The 23,303-nt window shown below is 42.3% G+C and overlaps 1 protein-coding gene across 2 annotated transcripts; it reads right to left on the bottom strand.

Annotated features, from left to right (window-relative positions):
* Nucleotides 1–463: 463 nt before the first annotated feature.
* LOC146700913 (uncharacterized) lies at nucleotides 464–22,705 on the bottom strand. 2 transcript variants are annotated; one of them, XM_085471154.1, is made up of 10 exons: nucleotides 22,498–22,705; nucleotides 8,315–8,609; nucleotides 7,704–7,832; nucleotides 5,373–5,432; nucleotides 5,129–5,209; nucleotides 5,020–5,045; nucleotides 4,846–4,866; nucleotides 4,015–4,437; nucleotides 2,364–2,594; nucleotides 464–1,489 (listed from the first exon to the last, which is right to left on the bottom strand). In XM_085471154.1, the coding sequence occupies exons 2-10, from the start codon at nucleotides 8,607–8,609 to the stop codon at nucleotides 1,229–1,231; spliced, it is 1,527 nt and encodes a 508-aa protein (XP_085327280.1). In that variant the 5' UTR covers nucleotides 22,498–22,705; the 3' UTR covers nucleotides 464–1,228. The 2 variants fall into 2 exon arrangements, with proteins under 2 accessions (XP_085327280.1, XP_085327281.1); XM_085471155.1 differs by lacking the exon at nucleotides 7,704–7,832 and having other exon boundaries at nucleotides 22,498–22,694.
* Between the last annotated feature and the right edge of the window lie 598 nt (nucleotides 22,706–23,303).

Raw genomic sequence — 23,303 nt, 5'->3', positions numbered from 1 at the left:
AAGTTCTGCAGCCTTCTCTCCGCCAGACTGCCTGAGAACCAGAGTGACGAGCAGCACAAGGCACATACTAGATTAAAGTAAAGCGCTATACAAATACAGACCATTTACCATTACTCTCTGACTCCTCATGTCTGAGTGGAAGGCTGAGGCAAAGCAGCAGGCGTTGAACAGAAAAGTGATGTTAGTGTGACACAACTACATCATAAATGTAGTGTTAGATGCTAAACGTTAAGATACTTTCAATTAAATTGATAAAATGGCGCCGTGTTACAGATGTGAGAAACGGTTTGGAACAAAAACGAGAAAAACAGGACGAGCTGTTTGAAGAGTTCTGCTCTTACACTGCCTGCATACAACAGCTGGAGCTTCAGCCTTGTTATTTTTTTGCACAAGAAGACCTTTAAAACATGTTTAAGTGTACACTTTCCAATGGTAAGAAATCTGACACCAAGTTGCAATCAGACAAAATCAGAACATTTAATCAGAAAAAAAACGCAGTATAGAAAAGACGGGGTTTGATTTTCAGGCAGAAGTAGATGCTTTCATATGGATGTATTACAGCTGCGCGAGAATTTGAATTGAATGTAAGATTTTAATGATTTATATGCTTCTGAGTAGCTTGATCTATATTATTCTAGTGATAATATCTATGAGATTTATTTTTAAATCTTCAAAATCATAATAACTATAGAACCAAACATTTTCAGCCATAATACATAAAGTACCATAACAATGAAATATTTGAACTGCATAAAATGTCAGCCATTACATACTTTGATAAAGTTTCATATAATGGCTGGTCCTCTCCATGCTCTCAGCTACTCTCAGGTAATAGTACAAATATACAAATATTCAGCATAAAACCATTAATCACTTTTTTTTTTCAGAGATGGATTATTATTTTTATTCTTAAGTTCATTTGACTTTTTATTCCAATGGATACGTTCCCAGCACCAGGTGGTGTAGTCACGGGAATTCCTGAGCTTCCAGGACTGATGATGATTATGAATATTCTGCTCAAATCAGAATAAAAACAGAAAAAAACTCATTTGCAAGAAACACAGAAAGAAAGAATAACTGACATCATATAATCAGAAATGTCCTCTACATTAAATGATAGATTTAAGGAATCATATTAAAAATATTCAGTTTAAAAAAACAACTTTAGTAAAAATAGATGAATCATGTGGCTGCAGCCCAGCCTGAACAGTGGACGCCATCTTTACTTCTATTTGACGGATTTAATTTTGATGATCTGGTTTCCTTTGATTTCTACATCTGCTGAGAACGGCATTTTATTCAGCAACCTGTCCTCAAAGCCGCCCCCCAGGCTGACACCCAACGCTCCTGCCAGCAGGGATGAAGCCACCACAAACGGCTGCACCTCGTTGTTATGGCTGAGCTCCGCCTCCAACTCAGTCTGCGTCCCGCTGGCTCTTATGATCCCGATAATCTCGATGGTGACGCTCTGGACTGCAGCACTCTGAACCTGCACACAAACATCAGGACAGGCTGAGAATCTCATAAACAGCTAAAAAGCTAAACAGGTCGACAGGTAGCCCGACATTTAGAACCACAGAGAGCTCACGAGGCATCGATGACTGGTTCAGAAGAACCCCACACTGCCATTAAGACTAGGACCAGATTCTTTCTGAGTGCTGCTTTTAAGTAAATGACAGAGAAATATGACTGGCTGCCTTCAGTGAGTCTCTAATCCTGCGCTCTGCTGAGAAGGTGATTGGCTGCAGACTCCCATCTCTGCAGGACCTGTACACCTCCAGGACACTGGGGCGTGCAGCTCGGATCTCAGCTGACCCTTCTCACCCTGGACACAGTCTGTTTGACCTGCTCCCCTCAGGCAGGAGGCTCCGGTCCATTCGCACCAGAACCTCTCGCCATAAGAACAGTTTCTTCCCCTCTGCTGTTGGACACATGAACAATAACCATATGACTGTTCCCACCACTAACACATGACCCTACGCTGTGTTCACTGTATCATTCCATGTTTGGCACTGATCACCACCTGCACTCATGCACATATCTTTCCACGTAGCACTTTTAATTCTTATCCCTACTTTTATTTGTACATATCTATTTAAGTGCTATTTATGACACTATGTTTGCACTGAAGCACCGCAGCAATTTTCTAATGTTGTAAACCTGCTCAACATTTGGCAATAAAACCCTTTCTGATTTCTGATTCTGATTCTGCTGATGACCTGCTGGTTAGTGGAAAATAAACTCTCAGAATAAGAGTGTGGGGGGGTTAAACAGAGTTGTACAGAGCTGAGAGAGTCATCAAAGATACCCATGTTACTGCAGTCTGTGTGTCACACGCTGCCTGGATTAAAACCAGCAGCTACCTTTAAAATTTTGGTGGAATCTGTTGAGTTCAGCGATACTGAATCCTGGAAGAGACTGGTCTTTACGTTGGTCACCCTGGCAACGTCTCCACATGATACTCCGCTGAGATGCTTGATGTCTTCACCCCACAAGGTGATCCTGATTGAACCGGTGTTGTCTTCAAGTTTAAAATCTTGCTTGCCTGTCTTTCCTCGTCTGTTCTTCACTTTGGTGTTTTCAACGGAGCCGATCTGCACAAAGCAACAACATGTGAACAACTCAGGATACAGAGACTCAAATCCCATAATCGGTGATCACAGACTGAATCTGAAAGATGGACTTTAACTGTTTGGTTTTTGTGTTGTTTGTTTGTTAGAGATGGAAGTGAACATATTTAGATGAAAGGTTGAAGCTTTAACTAATCAGTTAACAGCAGCTGAACTTATCGTTGGAAAAGTGACTGTACAGAGGTCCTGCTGTGAAGGTGAGTCGATCTTTCAGAAGATCCACACAGCTCATCAGCCCGCTGTAGTTTAAGCTGAGCTGGAGATATCGACAGGTCTTCTCTTCACTCAGTTCAAGTTTAAAAGGAATTTAAAGCTCATCATATTTCAACAATCCGAACTTCTGGACCACAGTCAGGCTTTCTTTTGTTTGCTGGCTCAATAAAGCCAGAAAAACCAGTCTGTGATAACAGGTATCACAACTGTTAACTCTGCCTCTCCGCCTCGAGCGCCGTGCATACTTAGGTAAACACACGTGATTAATACCTCATGTGACTCTTCTGCACAAAATGGATCAAGCACCACCTACTTCCTCCCCTCACCCCCAGCCGGTTACAATAGATGGCCGCCCCTCCCTGAGTCACAGAGGTTTCTTCCTGTTAAAGGGGAGTTTTTACTGTCACACTGAGCAGGTGTTTACTTTGAGGAGGTCACCTGATTGTTGAGGTTTTCTCTGTAGTATTGTAGCGTCTTTGCCTTACAATAAACTGTTGCCACAAATCAGACAAAGGTAATGCTTCAGAAAATCATCATTCAGGTGATTTGATCATCACAATCACACAGAAGAGTAAAAGAGGCACATATGTATTAATATATTTATATCACCACTCAGTGCTCCTGTTTATAATGTGACAGCTGCACAGTAGACCTCCAAGACTTGAAACTACACACAGTTTAAAGTCAAATGAGACTTGGGAATCTCTTCAGGCTGTTACCAGATCAGACTGGGAGGAATTTTCTTGTTTAAACAGGAATTTTAGGTAATAAATATAAAACTGTAACTGGTCAGTTTCTAAGTGTTCCATCAGCAGTGAACAAAATAAAACATTTATACATTTAATGCATCACCATGTGAATATGAATACATGCAATCTGCTGCCGTAACTTCATCACACATTAAACATACTGTAAAGAAAACACGGAGCTTCCAGTTACTGTAAACCGACACTCTGAACATCAGCTGCTCCAGACCAGGTGATGTGTTCAGCATAATTTAGCGATAGTGCTTCATCCCGGTAAAAATACAAACACTGTTGTGACACTGAAAACTCAGACTTCAGGCTCAGCTGACCTCACTAACACATTAATCTGGCTTCATAGCACACCCCTCTGAGCTTGTGAGGAAATGGCCGCCCAAATGTTCTGCAGAATATCTGTTCACACTTACCTCTGTTACTTTTCCTTTAACACTCACTGATGTCTTCTCCGCTGATCTCTTGGCCTGTTCGATGGAGAAAACTGGAGCCTGGAAATCAATGAGCATCCGAGCTTCCATCTCCAGATTCTCAGGAACATCAATCTGTGGTGTCTTCGATACTTTGCTTAATTTGGTGACTTTAATGTCATTTCCCTCCATGATGACCTCTCTGAACAGGTAGCAGCTCTTCTCCTGGATGTCTTGGTAGCGCTCTCTTCCATACACCATCACTTTAATACTGGCTGTTTCATCGGCCACCCCCAGGTTAAAGAAAAACTTTTTCTCCTTGTTTTTGGTTTGATATGTACGCAGACCAGATTTCTGCACGATTTTGCCACCAATTGCTTTGTTTCCAGGGTTACCACTGGCCTTTAGTTCGCCAATGGATATTCTCTGAACACAGATGGAGAGACAAAAGTAATAGCCCTGATAGTGGCCTAGCAGGTTTTGACCAAAATATTACTCTATTACTGATCTTTATATTTGTTCACACATTAACAGCTCTGTTGTCCCATCAAACAGAATTCATTCTAACATTAGTCAGCTAAAAGTCACTACACTATTACCTGGTTGTTACCTTTGTAAATACATGGATGTTGCATGGTTTTATTTCCACCACTGCCTTGCTATGACAGAGAGCCCCACTAAAAGTTGTAATGTTTAAACAGGATTCAGGTAACACTGAACAGGAAGTGCACCAAAATAAAGGAGTTTATTTTTCATTCCTGATCTAGTGATCAGGTCTAAGGAAAAATATTTCCTGTTGTTTTACTTAAAGGAAATTAAGAGAAATCCGCTCACCCATGACTGGCTTTTCCTGTCCTGGAAAAGAAACTGTGTGTAAATGCTCAGTTTGTCATGATGGAAGTGTGGAAAAACTTAACGTTTATGGATGTGTGGTTGTTTGCTGGAGGTGCTTTGATAAATGATGTGAAATATTTCATTAACCTAACTGACATATTTAATAACTGCTACCTTTTGAGGCAATCTCCCCGGTTCGTCTATAAAGAACAAATAAAACGGTGAGTTTTCATACTGTTCTCTTGTTACTGGAGGAAGTGTTAACATGTTTCACAGAGCTGACCTTTCGCTGTCAACTTCCCATCATTTTTGCCTTCAGCCTCTTGCTCTACATCGAAAGAATCACTTGCAGCACTGCTCTTACCTGTAACACACACATCTCATCATAACCCCACCTTCAAACAGGTAAATATCAAGCACAGTTCAGCCGTTATTTGCAAGTCTACCATCCCAGCAAGATGCAGTTCAGCAGGTTGTGTCTAACACTAAAGCAGACCCAGTGTCACGCTTTTAGTATGTTCACTCACCAGCTTCAGATTTCATATCCTCTGCCTTTGAATCAGTTTCACTAAGTTTCCTCTTCGTTCCTAAAAGAAATGTTTCAGAGTTCAACACAGATTATTAGATTATCATTATTATTATTACTATAAATCTGACTGGTTTACATGATGTGCAATTTTTTATTTATTTTGGAATAAAATGCATTGTTCCACAGATGGTCACAGACAGTCACCACTATCAAAGTAGCTTTAGGAGTATAACTGATCTTTGTCTGTGTGGGGTCTCAGTCATCCAGGTGATGCACCTGAGCTGAAAGCAGCTGCTCTTCTATTTTAGAAGCTTGAAGATGTTTCTGAAGTCCACCTGGAATCCATCCTGACATCCCTCCCAGGTGATTCGTGTGGCTCATGGGATGCTAACATCTAACATGATTACAGGGAGTATCCATAACTCTATGGACCACCTGCAAGGTGACAGCAGCAGCAAACCCCACCAGGGTTTGATGCTGCATTTCAGATACCTCAAGACTCGGATGTCAGAACTCGGGAGTAGGGATGGGTATCGTTTAGGTTTTATCCAATACCAGTACCAAACCGGTACTTTTGAAATGGTGCCGGTGCTTAAACGGTGCTCAAACGGTGCTTAAAGAATGAAGAACACAAAATTGGTCCAAAAACCTCTCATGTTTAGCTGTTTTTTTGTAAAAAAGATAACAATGTTAGCCTTTTCTGCAGCTATAGGGCATATGTGGTATGATTCTTGGCTGGAAGCAGTGCTTAAACAATGGAAAAAACACAAAATTGGTCCAAAAACCTCTCATGTTTAGCTGTTTTTTTGTAAAAAGATAACAATGTTAGCCTTTTCTGCAGCTATGGGGCATATATGGTATCACTCTTGGCTGGAAGCAGTGCTTAAACAATGGAAAAAACACAAACTTTGTCCAAAAACCTCTCATGTTTAACTGTTTCCCACTTTTTCTTTGGTCATTTTAGCCTTTTTGGCCAGGGTGAAGGGAGTATCTGCCATCAAACAAGAAGACAGCCGCATGTAGCTATGATGGTGTTTGCTAGTTCACCTTACATGCATTAATGTAATAACGTGGTTAGCCTACTCAACGTAAATTACACACGAACAACATTAAGCTACTCACGCAGAGAAGAACGGCTGCTGCTGCATCATCATCCTCATCATTTCTGCTACACTGGCAGGGCTAGGGGCCAGGACTCTCCTCTTCGGGTTTTTGGGGGATGTTGCTAACTCCGGGTCTGATGACAGGCACCACACCCGCAGTAGATGTGCTCGGTGTGAGGTCTCGCAGCAAGCTATCAAATACGGTGCATTTCTCTGCTTTTAAAAAAACGCTATGCGTCGCCAGGTGTTTCATCAGATTCGAGGTGTTACCTCCTTTGCACAGTATCACAGTATCAGCTTAAAGCACTTGTTGCAGGCTGCTGAGTTTGCATCTTTTGCTGTGAAGTACAGCCAGACTTTGACTGCTTTGCCTTGGGCGTTTTTAATCTGTAGCTCTGCTCTAAAAGAACATACGTACCTGGGCTCGCCTACTACGCTTGCAAAGGTAAAATGATTGGCTGGTATGCAAAGTGTATGACATCTCAGGAAAAAAAAACACCGAAATGTGCGCTGCTTTTCGGTCTGGTTACTACCGTTTATGTCAGAACCGGTGCCATCATGGCACCAGATACCGGTACCCATCCCTACTCGGGAGTCGTGTCAGTTCCGAGTTAGTGCGTTCTCATTTTAAAACAATGTTGGCTAACGTTAGCACATTAAACTGGAAAAGCACCTTGTTTTCTGTGATCACTTGCATTAATCATGAAACTCACAGACCTTCTGCAGGAGCCTGATATTAACCAGACCTCATCCCACATAGCAAGCAGGTCTGGCCCGGATCTGGTATCAAGCCGGCACTGCTGGCTGACTTCTGGCATGATAAGACATATGTCATCCAGATATGGGCCAGGCCTGGCATAGATGGCACTGTTTATGTGATGGCATGCCACATCTGGCTTGATTGTGGTTTGGTTTATGTGGCCCAGGCTCATAGAAAACAGGCCTGGCCGGGATCCGGCATCAAGCTGGCACTTCTGACTGACTGGTGTCATGGCAGGGTGTATGTCAACCAGATGTGGGCCAGGTCTGGCAACGAGGCCACTGTTTATGTTCCTATTTTAGTTAGAACACTCAAATGCCATGTTGCAATACTATACTGCTATGGTAGCCAACGTTTCAAATGCAGTTTTGACAAGTTTGTGAGTGTACGCTTTATCCAAAACCTAGTGAGGGTTTGCTCATCTTTGGCACTGGATGGCTGTAGCTCAGGCGGTAGAGCAGGTCACCTATTGATTGGAAGGTTAGTGGTTCGATCCCTGGCTCCTCCAGTCTGCATGTTGTGTGTATGAATGTAGTTAGGCAGCACTCAGTTAAGAGGAAGTGTGTGGCATGTTGTATAGGGCACTTTGAGTAATCTAGGAGAGTAGAAAAGTGCTATATAAGAATCTGTTCATTCACTGTCTGAACAGTTTTGTCATGTTACTTTTGCACTATTATGTACATGTTGTTATTACATGGCTTTATTAAGGTACACATTAAGCTGACATCTGGGGCCAGAGCTGAAATTGTTCTGGGCCAGAACAGGGCCAGCAGTGTGTCTGCAACTGGCCCGTGGCTGCTCACAACTTACACATGGCCCACATACCGCAAAGAATGACGGCCCTTTGGTGGCCCAGACCAGGTTTGCCAGAGGTAATCCACACATGGGCCAGCAAAGGACCAACAGTGTGTCTGCAACTGGCCTTGTGCTGGCCCATGTGTGGGCCACCTTTGGCAAACCAGATCTGGGCCACTAAAGGGCCGTCATTCTTTGCGGTATGTGGGCCATGTGTAAGCACATTGTGTGGACCAGAGCTGGACCATGCCAATTTTGCTATGTGGGATGGTGTGAACTCACCTTTTTTCTCAGCTTCTGCTTTGCTCTTCAGTTGGTCCACAAAGGGGCGCAGCAGGTCCTGGACTCCAGGGTCTTTCCTTATCTTATTCATTGCCTTCTTGATTCTCTGGATAGACTCGTTCACTCCATATTGCTTAATGATTTTTTGGGGCATCTCTCTTTTTAATTTCTTCGTCTTCTTCTGTTTTGGGATTTTCGAAACAAACTCCCACATCTTATCGTACTCTTTGTCATCCAGCTTTGCAAGGATTTCAGTCAGAGCTGTTTCCCACTGTTTCTCTGAAATCGCTGCCATCTGCGACACAAAAGCAGAAACACATTTCTTTTTACGTCAGTGCATTTATCTGAAAGCTACTACTACAGTTTATTTTAGTTTTTACCGTTTTCTCCTTTAAACTTTATTTCAATAATTGTTAATGTAACGCAAAAGTTCACAAAAATGAGAATGAAATGAAATCAGTGTGTAATGTCACAGCAGGCCCGTCTTTTATAAAGGGGTGGGCAATTAATTTTCAAAAGGGGACACAGGAGAAACTGGAACAGTTGTGGAAGCTGACTCAGTAAACTGAACTCTGCTCAATATGAATATTTTGTCTTTGTAAGCTGCTGCTGGTCTGAGTATCTACGGTAAGCTGTTTTCTGATAGGGGTGTTTTTTGGTGGCTGAAGTGGGTCAAACTGCATCTAAATTTATTCTCACGTGAGCCAGTAAGCAATTAGGACGTACAAGCTCGGGTCTGTTTTATACGGTCTGTGGTAGTGATATAAGCTGAAGTACCAGCTTTTCTGGTACTTTTCTGTTTTCTTTTTATTAATGTAGGGTCTCTATTTGGTGCTATAATATATTTAATACCGTATAACCTGAGATTAATTAATGAAGGAGTGAATCATCTGCTTAGAAAAAGTTCATGCCTTTATTGCTAAAAAAGTAAGCTCCAGCTAAAGGAAAATAAGATGAGCTCCTGATGCTGTCCTGCAAAGTATTACAGAAATTATTGCTGTGACTACGCCACACGTGTAAATGTGTGCATTGCTTTTAGAAATATATACTCACAGTACTGTGCAAAGGTCAGAGCCACCCCTCATTTCTGTATATTTTGCTTCCAAGCAGCCAGACCTTCTTGTAATTTTTTGAAGTGCTCTTGAGCAATAGTTCTCCAGCTTTCTGAAAGCCTTTAAATTTTTCTTTAGACACTGGCTCTTTGAAACAATATGTTCTGTTTATGAAGCCACTTCTCTCTGACTTATGAATGACTGAAGTATAAAAAGGCTCCTAAGTCAAGGGAGAAGGTTGAGTTAGGAGCAGGGGAAGTTTGGATGTTTGCTCAGTTATTATTCATATAATTTTAAATAATTTTAAATAATTTTTTAATTCCATCCATCCATTCGCATCTGCTTATCCTTTTCAGGGTCGCGGGGGGCGCTGGAGCCTATCCCAGCTGTCATAGGGCGAGAGGCAGGGTACACCCAATTTTTAAATTAACCCAGAAAATGTGACTGAAATGGCCACATTATCTCTTGATGTTCTCCAGATGTTGGCAGAGGTTCAGAGAGCAGTCAGACTCAGCGTTAGGTGGACTCTGCCTTCGAGACACTCCCGGGAATGTTTTTAATGTTCTTACTCCTGAGAACATTCACACTGAGCGTGTTCAGTTCATTTCACTTCAAACTTTCTTTAGCTGAGAAGTCGAGCCGAGGCATCCAGGTGATGAACGTACGTCAAATTCAACTTCCATTTTTTTCTTTTGTAACTGTTTTCAACAGGGGGAGTAACAGGAATGACTCATCAGCTGTTGTGATCCAGCTGTCAGGAATGTCTTAAAGACATAAAGACCTGGATGGCCTCTAATTCTCTGCTTCTAAATTCAGATCAAACTGAGGTTATTTTACGCGGCCCTGAAAATCATAGAAATATGGTATCTAAGATAAGACTTTGAGATAAGACTTTATTGATCCCAACGCAAAAATGTCTCCATCGTGGGATCAATAAAGTCTTATCTTAACCAGATTCTTACTCTGGATGGCATGGGATAGCTCAGTAGGTAGAGTGGTGGCCCCATGATCGGAAGGTCGGGGGTTTGATTCCCCTGAACAGCTACCCTGAGGTACCCCTGAGCAAGGTACCGTCCCTACACACTGCTCCCCGGGCGCCCAATGGCTGCCCACTGCTTCACTGAGTGAATGGGTTAAATGCAGAGAGGGATTTTCCCCACGGGGACCAATAAAGTACACTTTCATTACCTTGGCCTCCAGTAACACTGTGAGGAACCTTGGAGTCATTTTTGACCAGGACATGTCCTTCAACGCCAGAGCATTCTCTTTCCCAACGCGCAACATACCGACGATTTGTCAGGTCCCGAGGCGTCCCTCAGGAACGCGAAAGGTAACCTTCAACATCCCTATGATACCCACCAGGTTGTGGATGGAATCCAATAGACTGATGCTCCCGGCGGTAATACACGTTCCAGCTGTGTATTCCAGCCCTAACCATAACCTTAATCATGTTAGATAGTGTTTTCCAAAGCGATTAAAGTGAAATAAACATACATGTGTAGATTCATTCCAAACGGTTCTCATGTTTCCTCATTTTTCTGAACGCGTAACATAGGGACATGTTGGGTGGCCGAAAGTGTAACATACAGACGATTTGTCACCTAGCGTAAAATGTTACGCTTTGGGAGTGAGAATGTGTTGTCAACGCACATATTAAACAAATATGTAAGACTGCTTTCTTCCATTTGTGCAACATCTCTAAAATTAGAAATATCCTGTCTCAGAGTGACGCTGAAAAACTAGTTCATGCATTTATTACTTCCAGGCTGGACGACTGTAATTCATTATTATCAGGAAGTCCTAAAAACTCCCTGAAAAGCCTTCAGCTGATCCAAAATGCTGCAGCAAGAGTCCTGACAGGGACTAGAAAGAGAGCAGATTTCTCCTGTTTTGGCTTCCTGTTAAATCCAGAATTCAAAATCCTGCTCCTCACATACAAGGTCTTAAATAATCAGGCCCCATCTTATCTTAATGACCTTGTAGTACCATATCACCCTATTAGAGCACTTCGCTCTCGCTCTGCAGGCCTACTTGTTGTTCCTAGAGTATTTAAAAGTAGAATGGGAGGCAGAGCCTTCAGTTTTCAGGCCCCTCTTCTGTGGAACCAGCTTCCAGTTTGGATTCAGGAGACAGACACTATCTCTACTTTCAAGATTAGGCTTCAAACTTTCCTTTTTGCTAAAGCATATAGTTAGGGCTGGACCAGGTGAGCCTGAATCCTCCCTTAGTTATGCTGCAATAGATGTAGGCTGCTGGGGGATTCCCATGATGCATTGGGTTTTTCCTTTCCAGTCACCTTTCTCACTCACTATGTGTTAACAGACCTCTCTGCACTGAATCATATCTGTTATTAACCTCTGTCTCTCTTCCACAGCATGTCTTTATCCTGTCTTCCTTCTCTCACCCCAACCAATCACAGCAGATGGCCCCGCCCCTCCCTGAGCCTGGTTCTGCCGGAGGTTTCTTCCTGTTAAAAGGGAGTTTTTCCTTCCCACTGTCACCAAAGTGCTGCTCATAGGGGGTCATATGATTGTTGGGTTTTTCTCTGTATCTATTATTGTACGATTTACCTTACAATATAAAGTACCTTGAGGCGACTTTTGTGATTTGGCACTGTATAAATAAAACTGAATTGAATTGAATCCCATTCTACAGCATATTCATCAAAGGTGGGTCATAGTGGAAGGAACCACATGCCTTCAAAGCTGCATCAGAAATATTGGATTCCTGGTGCTGGTGCTTTGATTAGAAGCATTATGTTGAGATGTGTGATCTGCAGAAGGCTTCATGGAGCTGCAAGCCAGCAGCAGATGGCTGACTTGCTCGATAGCAGAGTGACCCCTGAGAAACCCCCATTTAGCTTTGTTGGAGTGGACTATTTTGGTCTATTTGAAGTGAAGCGTGAGATAAGTCTTGTGAAGTGCTATGGAGTTATTTTTTCTTGTTTGGCGATAAGAGCAGTACATATTGAGGTCGCCTCAACTCTTGACACTGATTCTTTCATTAACGACTTACAACGTTTCATTGCAAGACTAGGTCAGGTTCAATTCCTGTGCTCCGACAATGGGACCAACTTTGTTGGTGCAGAGTGCAAACTGAGACGAGAGTGGAATCAGGAAAAGATCTCTGATGTGCCATCTTGAAGGGAGTGACATTGATCTTTAATCCTCCAACTGGATCACACCATGGCAGAGCATGGGAACGGTTAATTTGTTCCATCAGAAAGGTCCTTAATTCCACCCTGTAGACACAGCATTTAACAAAGAAGGACTCCAAACTGCTCTTTGTGAAGTCAAGTCAATCCTCAACAGTAGACCCAATACACTGGAATCGACCGATCCAAATGATTTGGAAGCTTTAACACCAAACCACCTCCTTCTTCTCAAGTCCAACGCATGTTTACCACCTGGTCTGTTCCAGTTCCAAAAGTGATCTCTATGCATGAAAACGATGCAGACAGTTCCAATATACATCTGATCTGTTTTGTAAAAAATGGATCAAAGAACACTTGCTATAACTTCAACAGTGCCAGAAATGGGGGAGGATTAAACACAACTTTGTTCCTGGAGATGTGGTCCTCATGTTGGATGACTCTGCACCTCGTGGTTCCTGGATCATTGGGAGAGTCAAAGGAGCTGCGCTAGACCAAAAAGGGCTTGTAAGCCAGGTCTGGTTAAGACCCCAATCAGCCATGTATGCATACCCATCACAAAGATATCCCTTCTTCAGGAGACCTCCGACCCATGACGACGACACCTTTAACACAACTTAACATGACTTATTTTGATTTGACTTTAACACTATGAGATGTACAGCATAGACTGACTATATATTTAGGCTAAGTGCTGGTAACCTCTGGATGACTGGCTGACCATGTGCAGACAGAAAAAGAAAAGAAAAGAGAAAATGACTTTAATGGACTCTTTGAGTGTGTTATGCTGTCTCACTGGGTGTCTGTGATGTGATGTAGGGTAGTTATGGTGTCAGATGTGTAATTATTACTAGGGATGGACCTATCCAACATACGATATCAGTATCCGTCCGATCCTGACCTAAATTACTGGATCGGCTATCGGGGAGAAATAAAAAATGTAACCCGGTCCCTTAACCTCCTAGGACCCGAACTCTTCCACAGCAGTATTTTTAATTTGTCTTTGATATTTGGACATATTGGGGCCCGATGAATGTAAAAACAAAGAATTACCAGATTTTTTTTTTTTACCTTATTTTTGTTTTTAAGAAAAATAAGAGCCATATGAGGATATTCGTTTAAAATTTTGATAGAACAGTAGCAGGATAATGTCCTCGTAAGTGGATATCAGGCCCTTGTAGAGCAAAATTGAGTATTTTGGTCTAAATAACCCAAAATGTGATGTCCACATATGTGGACGCCAGGTCCTAGGAGGTTAAATATCACAAAAGCACCTCACAAAACTTGTGACATGACGTAACCCAGGTAGTGACCTTAGCACACTGGAGCAGTTTGCGTCATATGATAGAGCGGCTGTTGTGTACGAGACCTGTCGGCGGTCTGGAGTTACTTCACACTGAAAGCAACTGGAGCTTCGCTACGTGCTGCCAAACTGGCATTTCATCTCCGAGAAAGCTATACCAGAGAAATAAAGCATGTGTGTAAGTTCATCTCTGAATGTTTGTAAAGCATTCTCACGTTAAGCTTAACAGCCGATTTCTGGAGCTCGGACGTCTGTGCGTTGCCATGGCTAAGTCTGATCGTACGATGGATAGACTCAAGTTTTACTTTGAAAAAACTGTGCTGCAGGCTAAACAGTTCCATTGTTCGAACCCCCCCCCCCCCCCCCCCATGAAAAACACTTTTTTTCATACTTGTGTTAAGTTCTGTATAGAAATTACACAAAATTCAGTCTCAGCTTAAATGTGATAGAAACAGCTCACACTGACATCTTGATAACAGATGAGTGTCATGAAGCTGTGTTTGCATTTGCACTGCTTTACACTCTGCATGTTTATTTATATTCAGCTTTAAGTATAAAAGGGTCCATTCTACAACCTGTTTTTTTTTAGTTGTTGAATATAAACATTTTTTTTTTTGCTGATACTGCACTTCCTTTTTTCAGAACCAAAGAGTTTTCAAAATCTGCATAAAATTGCGTTTTAAATTAGTTTTTGAATATTAGTTTAAATATTTCGATTTAAAGTTCTGCTAAAAGTTTAAATAAAAAGATCAGTATTGCTGAACTGCGAAATATTTTGGGCGCAGTGTATGTTTTTGCATACAAGTGTATTAGAATAACTTTAGTGTTTTGTTTTTTTAAATTTTTGTATGAACTTATTCATTCAACCTGCTCACACAGACATGTAGAGCCAAATACTGTCAATAAGGCCTCTGCAATGTTCTGAAGACAGTTAAACCTGTCAAGTAGTGACGTCCAGCAGGTGAACATGCAGCTCCATGAGCACGCACAGCTGTGGATTCCAGCTGCTTCGATGTTGCATTAACTGGCATTAACTCAGCCAGTTAATGCGAGACAAATCCAGCTGCTCATTAAAGCTTTCTGGTTTGATCAGAAAATAAAACATTGGTCTAAACACCTGAAAGTCCCAAAGATGCATTGCGTCTGAAGCCTACGAACGTATCCGTGTATCTCCGTGGTGCTGATGCTGAGCGGACAGCTCCTGAAGCTTTTGAAGTGTCGGAATGTGGAAAGCTAACAACGTCCCTCTTACTAGTACCAAGTTATTTTTAGCCAATTACAAGTTGAATCTGGTACTTGGGTTTGTTAGTTAAGGTACCGTCATTAAGAAGAGGCACAACTAATGTGTCTATGCGAGCTGATTTGCGATGTGCAACGCTGGCGCGGCCATTTATGTTTTGATGCACCTTCTCAGATTAATTCACTGCGTGTCGTGCCCAGGGCTGGACTGGGACAAAAAAACAGCCCGGGCTTGACTAAAGACCGGCCCCCCAGGTATTAAAGCCATAAAGCCTTTGAATGAAAACAAACCCTGTCGTGACAGTGATGTACAGTCTTGTTGGTACAGTGGGGCAAAAAAGTATTTAGTCAGCCACCGATTGTGCAAGTTCCCCCACCTAAAATGATGACAGAGGTCAGTAATTTGCACCAGAGGTACACTTCAACTGTGAGAGACAGAATGTGAAAAAAAAATCCATGAATCCACATGGTAGGATTTGTAAAGAATTTATTCGTAAATCAAGGTGGAAAATAAGTATTTGGTCACCTCAAACATGGAAAATCTCTGGCTCTCACAGACCTGTAACGTCTCCTGTAAGAAGCTTTTCTGTCCCCCACTCGTTACCTGTATGAATGGCACCTGTTTGAACTCATCATCTGTATAAAAGACACCTGTCCACAGCCTCAAACAGTCAGACTCCAAACTCCGCCATGGCCAAGACCAAAGAGCTTTCGAAGGACACCAGGAAAAGTATTGTAGACCTGCACCAGACTGGGAAGAGTGAATCTACAATAGGCAAGCAGCTTGGTGTGAAAAAATCAACTGTGGGAGCAATCATCAGAAAATGGAAGACATACAAGACCACTGATAATCTCCCTCCATCTGGGGCTCCACGCAAGATCTCATCCCGTGGGGTCGAAATGATCATGAGAACGGTGAGCAAAGATCCCAGAACCACACGGGGGGACCTGGTGAATGACCTGCAGAGAGCTGGGACCAAAGTAACAAAGGTCACCATCAGTAACACACTACAACGGCAGGGAATCAAATCCCGCAGTGCCAGACGTGTTCCGCTGCTGAAGCCAGTGCATGTCCAGGCCCGTCTGAAGTTTGCCAGAGAGCACATGGATGATACAGCAGAGGATTGGGAGAATGTCATGTGGTCAGATGAAACCAAAGTAGAACTTTTTGGTATAAACTCAACTCGTCGTGTTTGGAGGAAGAAGAATACTGAGTTGCATCCCAAGAACACCATACCTACTGTGAAGCATGGGGGTGGAAACATCATGCTATGGGGCTGTTTTTCTGCCAAGGGGACAGGACGACTGATCCGTGTTAAGGACAGAATGAATGGGGCCATGTATCGTGAGATTTTGAGCCAAAACCTCCTTCCATCAGTGAGAACTTTGAAGATGAAACGAGGCTGGGTCTTCCAACATGACAATGATCCAAAACACACCGCCCGGGCAACAAAGGAGTGGCTCCGTAAGAAGCATTTGAAAGTCCTGGAGTGGCCTAGCCAGTCTCCAGACCTCAACCCCATAGAAAATCTGTGGCGGGAGTTGAAAGTCCGTGTTGCTCGGCGACAGCCCCAAAACATCACTGCTCTCGAGAAGATCTGCATGGAGGAATGGGCCAAAATACCAGCTACTGTGTGTGCAAACCTGGTAAAGACCTATAGTAAACGTTTGACCTCTGTTATTGCCAACAAAGGTTATGTTACAAAGTATTGAGTTGTATTTTTGTTATTGACCAAATACTTATTTTCCACCCTGATTTACCAATAAATTCTTTACAAATCCTACCATGTGGATTCATGGATTTTTTTTTCACATTCTGTCTCTCACAGGTGAAGTGTACCTCTGGTGCAAATTACTGACCTCTGTCATCATTTTAGGTGGGGGAACTTGCACAATCGGTGGCTGACTAAATACTTTTTTGCCCCACTGTATATGTATGATTTCTATACATTTTACATCAGATAAAAACTTTGGTTGTAAGATTCAGATAATTAGACATTTAAAATGAGAATAAGAAAGAAAAGTATTTCTTTGTGCCCCCCTTTCCCTGTTAATGCCCTACCTGCCCCCCTGGCAACACTTTGCTAGACCCGCCCCTGCACAGTTACCAGCTGTCAGCTGCTTAGAAAAGGATCCTGGTGTTATTTGTCTCTCAGAAACAGTTCATAACTTCAACTCATTCATGTCACCTAAAAGGTAAACCTGTTTCTCCATCACCTGTTCAGCTCTGATGATTCAGTAACAGCCCGTTCTCACTCCCGAGGCGTAACATGCCGACGTTTTGTCACGTCCCGCGGTGTTCCTGAGGAATGCGAAAGGAGACCTTCGGCGTTCTTATGGTATGCAAAGGGTTATGGCTGAAATCCAGTGCAATGACACTCCCGCGGTAATAGATGTTCCAGCCCTGTATTCTAGACCAAACCATAACCTTATTCCTGACCTTAACCAGGACTTTAATGACGTTAAATAGCGTGTTTGTAAGCGATTTGAAGAAAAAGAGCGAACATGTGTAGATTGAGTCCAGACGTTCTCATATTTGCTCATTTTTCCGAGGTCGTCATTTAGGAAGGTGGTGGGCAGCCGAAAACGTAATATGTTGACGATTTGTCATAACTTCTTAACTGAAGTTCAGTTCACCTGACACTCGGACCGGCGGCCGCCTGGGGTCTCTGCTCCTCCTGCCTCCCCTTCCTCTCATCCACCTACTGGCCTCCACCACTTGTTAATTTTACTGAATCTGTGGAAGCTCCGCGATGCCACCACCAAACAACTGAGTTATTTTTACACACCGACCAGCATCTGGCCAATCCACCACCTTTCCGTGTTTATACCGTTACAAAAAACGTGCCTAGGGTTGCCGACCCCTGCTCTAATGTTAGAGATTCTGCAACTGGCTTTGGGCTGTGCAGGGCTCTCTCTTCCGGAAGATGATTGAATAAAAAATAGGCTATATAAATGTTTTGACCATTCTGAGTCGGGTTTTCTCTGTTCTATCATGGGGATAAAAGAATCGGGTTTAATAATTGTAAAATAGACTATATCGCATTCATATTGGTATCAGCACATATCCAAATTTATGATATCAGTATCGGACATAAAAAAAAGTGGTATCGCGCCATCTCTAAGACTACGTTCACACAGCAGGTCTTGATGCTCAATTCCGATTTTTTGACCAAATCCGATTGTTTTGTCTGCTTGTTCATGCTACAAATAAAATGCGACAGCAAACGCGCTCTAGTGTGAACGCTCAAAGCGGCCCGCATGCGCAAAAGAAGACGTCACACACAGCGCGCTCTGTTTAGACCCAGAGCAAACAGTGTTGTTTGACTGATGGCCCTTAATATAAAGACTTCAAGTTTCCCAATTTTTGCTTTAAGGTATTTTGTTATTTACCAAGGGCGTAGATTTGGCATGGACGGAAGGGACGTGTCCCCACCAATATCCAGCGATTATTGAATTGTCCCCACCAATAATTTGATCTCTTCGAGTAAAGAAAAACAAACCCGATAGAAAGAAAAAAACGATCTGTCAGCGTCTCGTTCACCCAGCGGTGCAGAAAGAGTTAAATTACGTCCTCTACTGGAGTCCTACATCATGTGACAAATATGGCCAATGTGATTGGCTGAGCCTTTCAGGGAGCTCTGTTTAGTTTTAGCAGCGGCAAACCTGCGCTGCGAGGAGGACGGCAGCAAAGAGGAAGAAGCTGGATGAAAGAAAGTATTTTTCAAATAAACCTGTAAGTCTCTTAAAGTCAAGATCACTCATAAAATGTGTCCGTCATAATAACGTTACAGGCTATGACCTGTATCATCTAAAACTGTATGTAACCATGAATAAGGTGTTTTGGAAACTAACTGCACAGCAGGCAGCACTGTTAGTTCTCTCAGTGTCAGAGCAGCGTTTCTAATTTTGATTGGAACTGTCAGAGAAAACAGCAGCCTCGAGCAGCCCGGATATTAGTTTACAGAGGCTGTTAGAATTATATGTCTAACGTTAAAATGTTGGTGACACAATAATTTCATCCTAATGGCACTGACATATTCATAGGGTTCATTTTTGAGACAAAATATCATGAGGTAGTCATGATTTTGCAAATATTCCACCTGGTAGTGCAGTTTGCACAAATTGTTTTAAAAATGCACTCAGCCTACAAACATTACTGACGAGTCAGGATCTGCACAAAGTGACAGAAACACTGAAGCAGCTCCACATTTTATTCTTATTGTCATGTTTGTCCTGTTTGTCAGGTGACAGAGGCAGCTCTGCCATGTTGGAGCTCAGAGGTGAAGAGGCGAGCGCACAGGTGACTGTAGATTAACTGGTATTTATTATCATGACAATTGTCAGGCTGCTGATGTAAACTGATTCATTAGTGTATGTTTGACAAAGAATCTGAATTGACACGTCTCACTTTTTATATGGCACAAATCAATGTGTTATTTTATCAGGTGGCAATATGTCCTAGTGCAGTCAGAGGGGAGGAGCCAGGGCCAAAGGTGAGGCACATCAAGCACATAGTAATAATTTTAATCTGAGGATAAAACGCAGGTACTGAGGCTGAAAGAAGCTTCAGTGCTCTCAGAAGACTAAAAACATGGCTAAGGTCAACAATGACCCAAATGAGATTAAACAATGCTGCTGTGTGTCCACCAGGAGACACTGGACAGTATAGATGGAAAACCAATATGCCAGCAGTTTATCTCAGCTAACGAGAGGAGCAGGCCTGTGTTTGGCTGCTTCACACAGTGGACATTGAGTTGTTGTGTGGGACACCAATAGTCCATGTCTGTTGCTGTAACAGTAGTTCATGTATAGAATAAAAAATCCCAGCTCACTGACTTGATCAGAGCAATAGTGCCTAAAATGTTGCATAATTTTGCTGAGAGATCTTTTACTTTGTGGTAATCTTAGACGAGTTATGGACAAAACCCAGCAGGTCATTCAGTGTTCCCTTAGTGCTAATGTATAACAGATGTTGGTGTACTATAACTGAACTAATGTTGTTAAGTCCTTCAAGTCATATTCTTTTATTGTCATGACTGTATTTGAAGCTATTTTTATTTTTGTATGATACCTGATTTATATGGAATATGGCTGCAGTAAACTAAAGCCTGAAATACTTAGTCAGTCATTTGTTTAATAGTAATTTAACATCATATAATTCACATATAAAACTATGAACTGTAATTTTAAATGGTTTAAAAGCAGGTAGAATAGCATATGTAGGCAAGTAGGCTATATTTCTCCTTTTGTTATCAAGAAGCAAAGACAAAAAGGGGAAAAAAAGAAACAGGGCAGGATTCGATGGTTGAATCATCCGTCCCCACCAACGCCAAAATCAAAACGCCCTTGTTATTTACATAATAATGTAAATAACCTAATAATGATCCTTATTGCTGTTTTAGAGGAGCGGTGCTTCAAAGGATAGCTGCAGATTATACAGAACAAAGAAAATGTTCACGTTTCTCCAACGTTGTCTTCCCAACAGTTTCACTGACATCTACACGGGATGGTCAGGAAGCGTTCGCGATGTCTTCTCCGGCGCTGATAGTTGGCGTCTGTCTTGTGTCAGTGACGTAAAAGACGGATTTAATGCAACGTGACCGTCAAACAGCAGTCGCTTTCTGAAACATCAGATATGTATCGATTCAGTACCACATACGAAAGTGACCCAGAGCGGATTTGAAAATATCGGATTTGTGCCGTTCACACTGTCACACCATGATCGGATATGGGTCGCAGAGGGTCAAAAAAGTCGGATTTGATGCGCTTTCGCCTGCAGTGTGAACGCAGCCTAAGTATTACTGTAATTAGTGGAACATGCGGCTAAACATGTCACCCCTGGTCTGATTGGGGAGGGAACCAGAGAAAACTACAAAGCTGCACACCGATTCAATATTGATTTTAGTGACCTCCGATTGGCGTAACCGGGTGTCATTACTGCCGACGTGAATTATGATCTTACTGAATTTACGTTTACTCTTAGTCAGCAGTTTTAAATTTCCTTCAATGTCGCCTGCTCTGGCCCCTGGAAGACAATTGACTATGGTTGCTAGGGCTGGGTATCGTCACTGATTTCTAGAATCAATTCAATTCCGATTCACAAGGTCCCAAATCGATTCGATCCACGATTTGATTTAATTCGATTCGATTCGATTTAAATCTGGGAAATTTTGACAGTCAGAAGTATAATTCAGATCAGAACATTTACATATTTTTGTATCTATAAAAAGGAAGCTGACACACGCAAGACTTTATCACAGGTGTGAGCATCACAGCAGATGCCTTTGTGTCAAAGTAGCTGAAGATAAAACACAGAAAAACATGAAGGTTTTCCTGGCCTGGGATTTTATAAAAATATTCTGCAGTACATCAAAAACGAAAGAAAACCATTAATTAATGAACATTACCTCTGACGTTACAGCGGTTTTATTAGACACACGGCTAAGCATTTTGCATTTTGAATAATATTAAAAAGTTTAAATTTGTTCAGTATTGAACAGCAGAAATGAGGTTTTCTTTTCGGAAGAATGTAAAAGGGAAAAAAACAGTGGCCGACAGCCTGTAAACAACAGTAGACTTGTGCATAACAAGCAAGCGAATAATGAAGAAAGCGAAACTGTTCGAGAGAGAGAGAGCTGCGCATCGCAATGGAAGCAAAACAGTAAAAGAGTGAATTCATGACGATGTTTATGTGAAGCGTTTGGATCTTCTTTTGCTGCTGGTTCGGTCAATATTGTTTGGAGAGACATCAAAGTAACAGCTTTAGAATCGGCTCATAAAGGGCGTGAACACAAAGCGCGGACCCGGATCAGCGAGCTGTCGGCTTTCAGCCCCGACTGTGAGAAAGGCGACATCTAACTGATTCTGATCCGCGGGTCGCGCTGTGTGTTTACGTCTATGTGCAGAATCCCTGTACCTGCTCTCATTTACTGTTTGGTGGTTCTTGAAATTTTGTGAGATGTCACCAGAGATTCTGGCATTTCGGACAAAATAAATTTATATTAAAAAATCGATTCAGGATTTTAATGAATCGATTTTACGTTATCCGAGCCAGAATCGATTTTAATCGATGAATCGATTATAAAAACCCACCCCTAATGGTTGCCGGCTCTAGCTTCACATCTCTGAGAACAGAATCACCAATAACCAGAGTTGGACCCCCGGCGGGTGTGTCGCCGAGTGGGGAAAAACGGTTAGACACATGAACAGTGTGAGTAAATACTGTGAATATAACTAGCAGGTGAATCAACAGAGAGTGTGCTTTGGATAAAACACTTTAAAGATTACAATATGAAATAAGTTATCTATAGGTTTCTAATTAAATTGGCTATGCAGATAAGATCCACAAAAACACCACAGTGTTGTAGGAACAGGAAGTGATACTGGCAGAGAGAGCATTTGTTGCTGTAAGATTCATTTTCTCAATAATGCTCACCTTTCCTTGTTTTCTTCTGAAGTGTGTGTGTTTCAGGTATTGTCAACAGCAGGGAGAGATATTCAACTTTTGAGTCCCAGCACGTCCCAGAGTTATACCAACAAATGGCAGATACCGCCTTAAAAATGGTTCTACAGCCAACTTGCGACCAGACTCGTCTGTGAGACAGTTGCGCATGCGCATGGTCTTCTGGGCAGTGTAACACAAATGACTCATCAGCTGTTGTGATTGCAGCTGTCAGTGTTGCAAGTGTAATAAATCGTTTATATAGAGAGCTCGCTTTTAATACCAGGTGTGTGTCTGAAAGGAGGGCATGAGGTGGCACAAGCCTCCCCAAGTATGAAATAATAGGTCTCCTCCCCCATGAGCAACGATCCAGTCACTAGTTCTTGTCCACAGAGCAGAGCCCCACTTCCTGCTTCCTCATTTCATAATTTGCACATCGTGGATTACTCTCTGCCATGCCTCTCCTCATGTTAGCCCCTCCCACCGGCGATGTGAGCAGAGGACATGAAGAAATGATAAGACAGTCGAGGCATTTAACCAAATGGCACACTCATTACTGATGCCAGTTTGACACAAACAGATGTTTTCTGCTGTGTATCAGTGCTCGTTACAGTTTACATTTAAATGCTTTTAATTAAATTCAGAGCACAGTGTTAAGGACATCAGACCTCTATACTCAAACACAGACACACTGAAGGAATGAAAGTTTGTGGAGACTCATAATACATCTAACCAAGTCACCTCCCATGTGCAAGGTAACTTTAAGGGACTCCTTTTTATTGTTGTGCCCACCTGAAAGT

The sequence above is a fragment of the Copadichromis virginalis genome, linkage group LG10 (genome assembly GCF_057382275.1).
Source record: "Copadichromis virginalis isolate Kocher_CV1m ecotype Utaka linkage group LG10, C_Virginalis_male_GT1.1, whole genome shotgun sequence".
Lineage (NCBI taxonomy): Eukaryota > Metazoa > Chordata > Actinopteri > Cichliformes > Cichlidae > Copadichromis > Copadichromis virginalis.
This window is presented reverse-complemented; position numbering and strand designations above follow the sequence as displayed.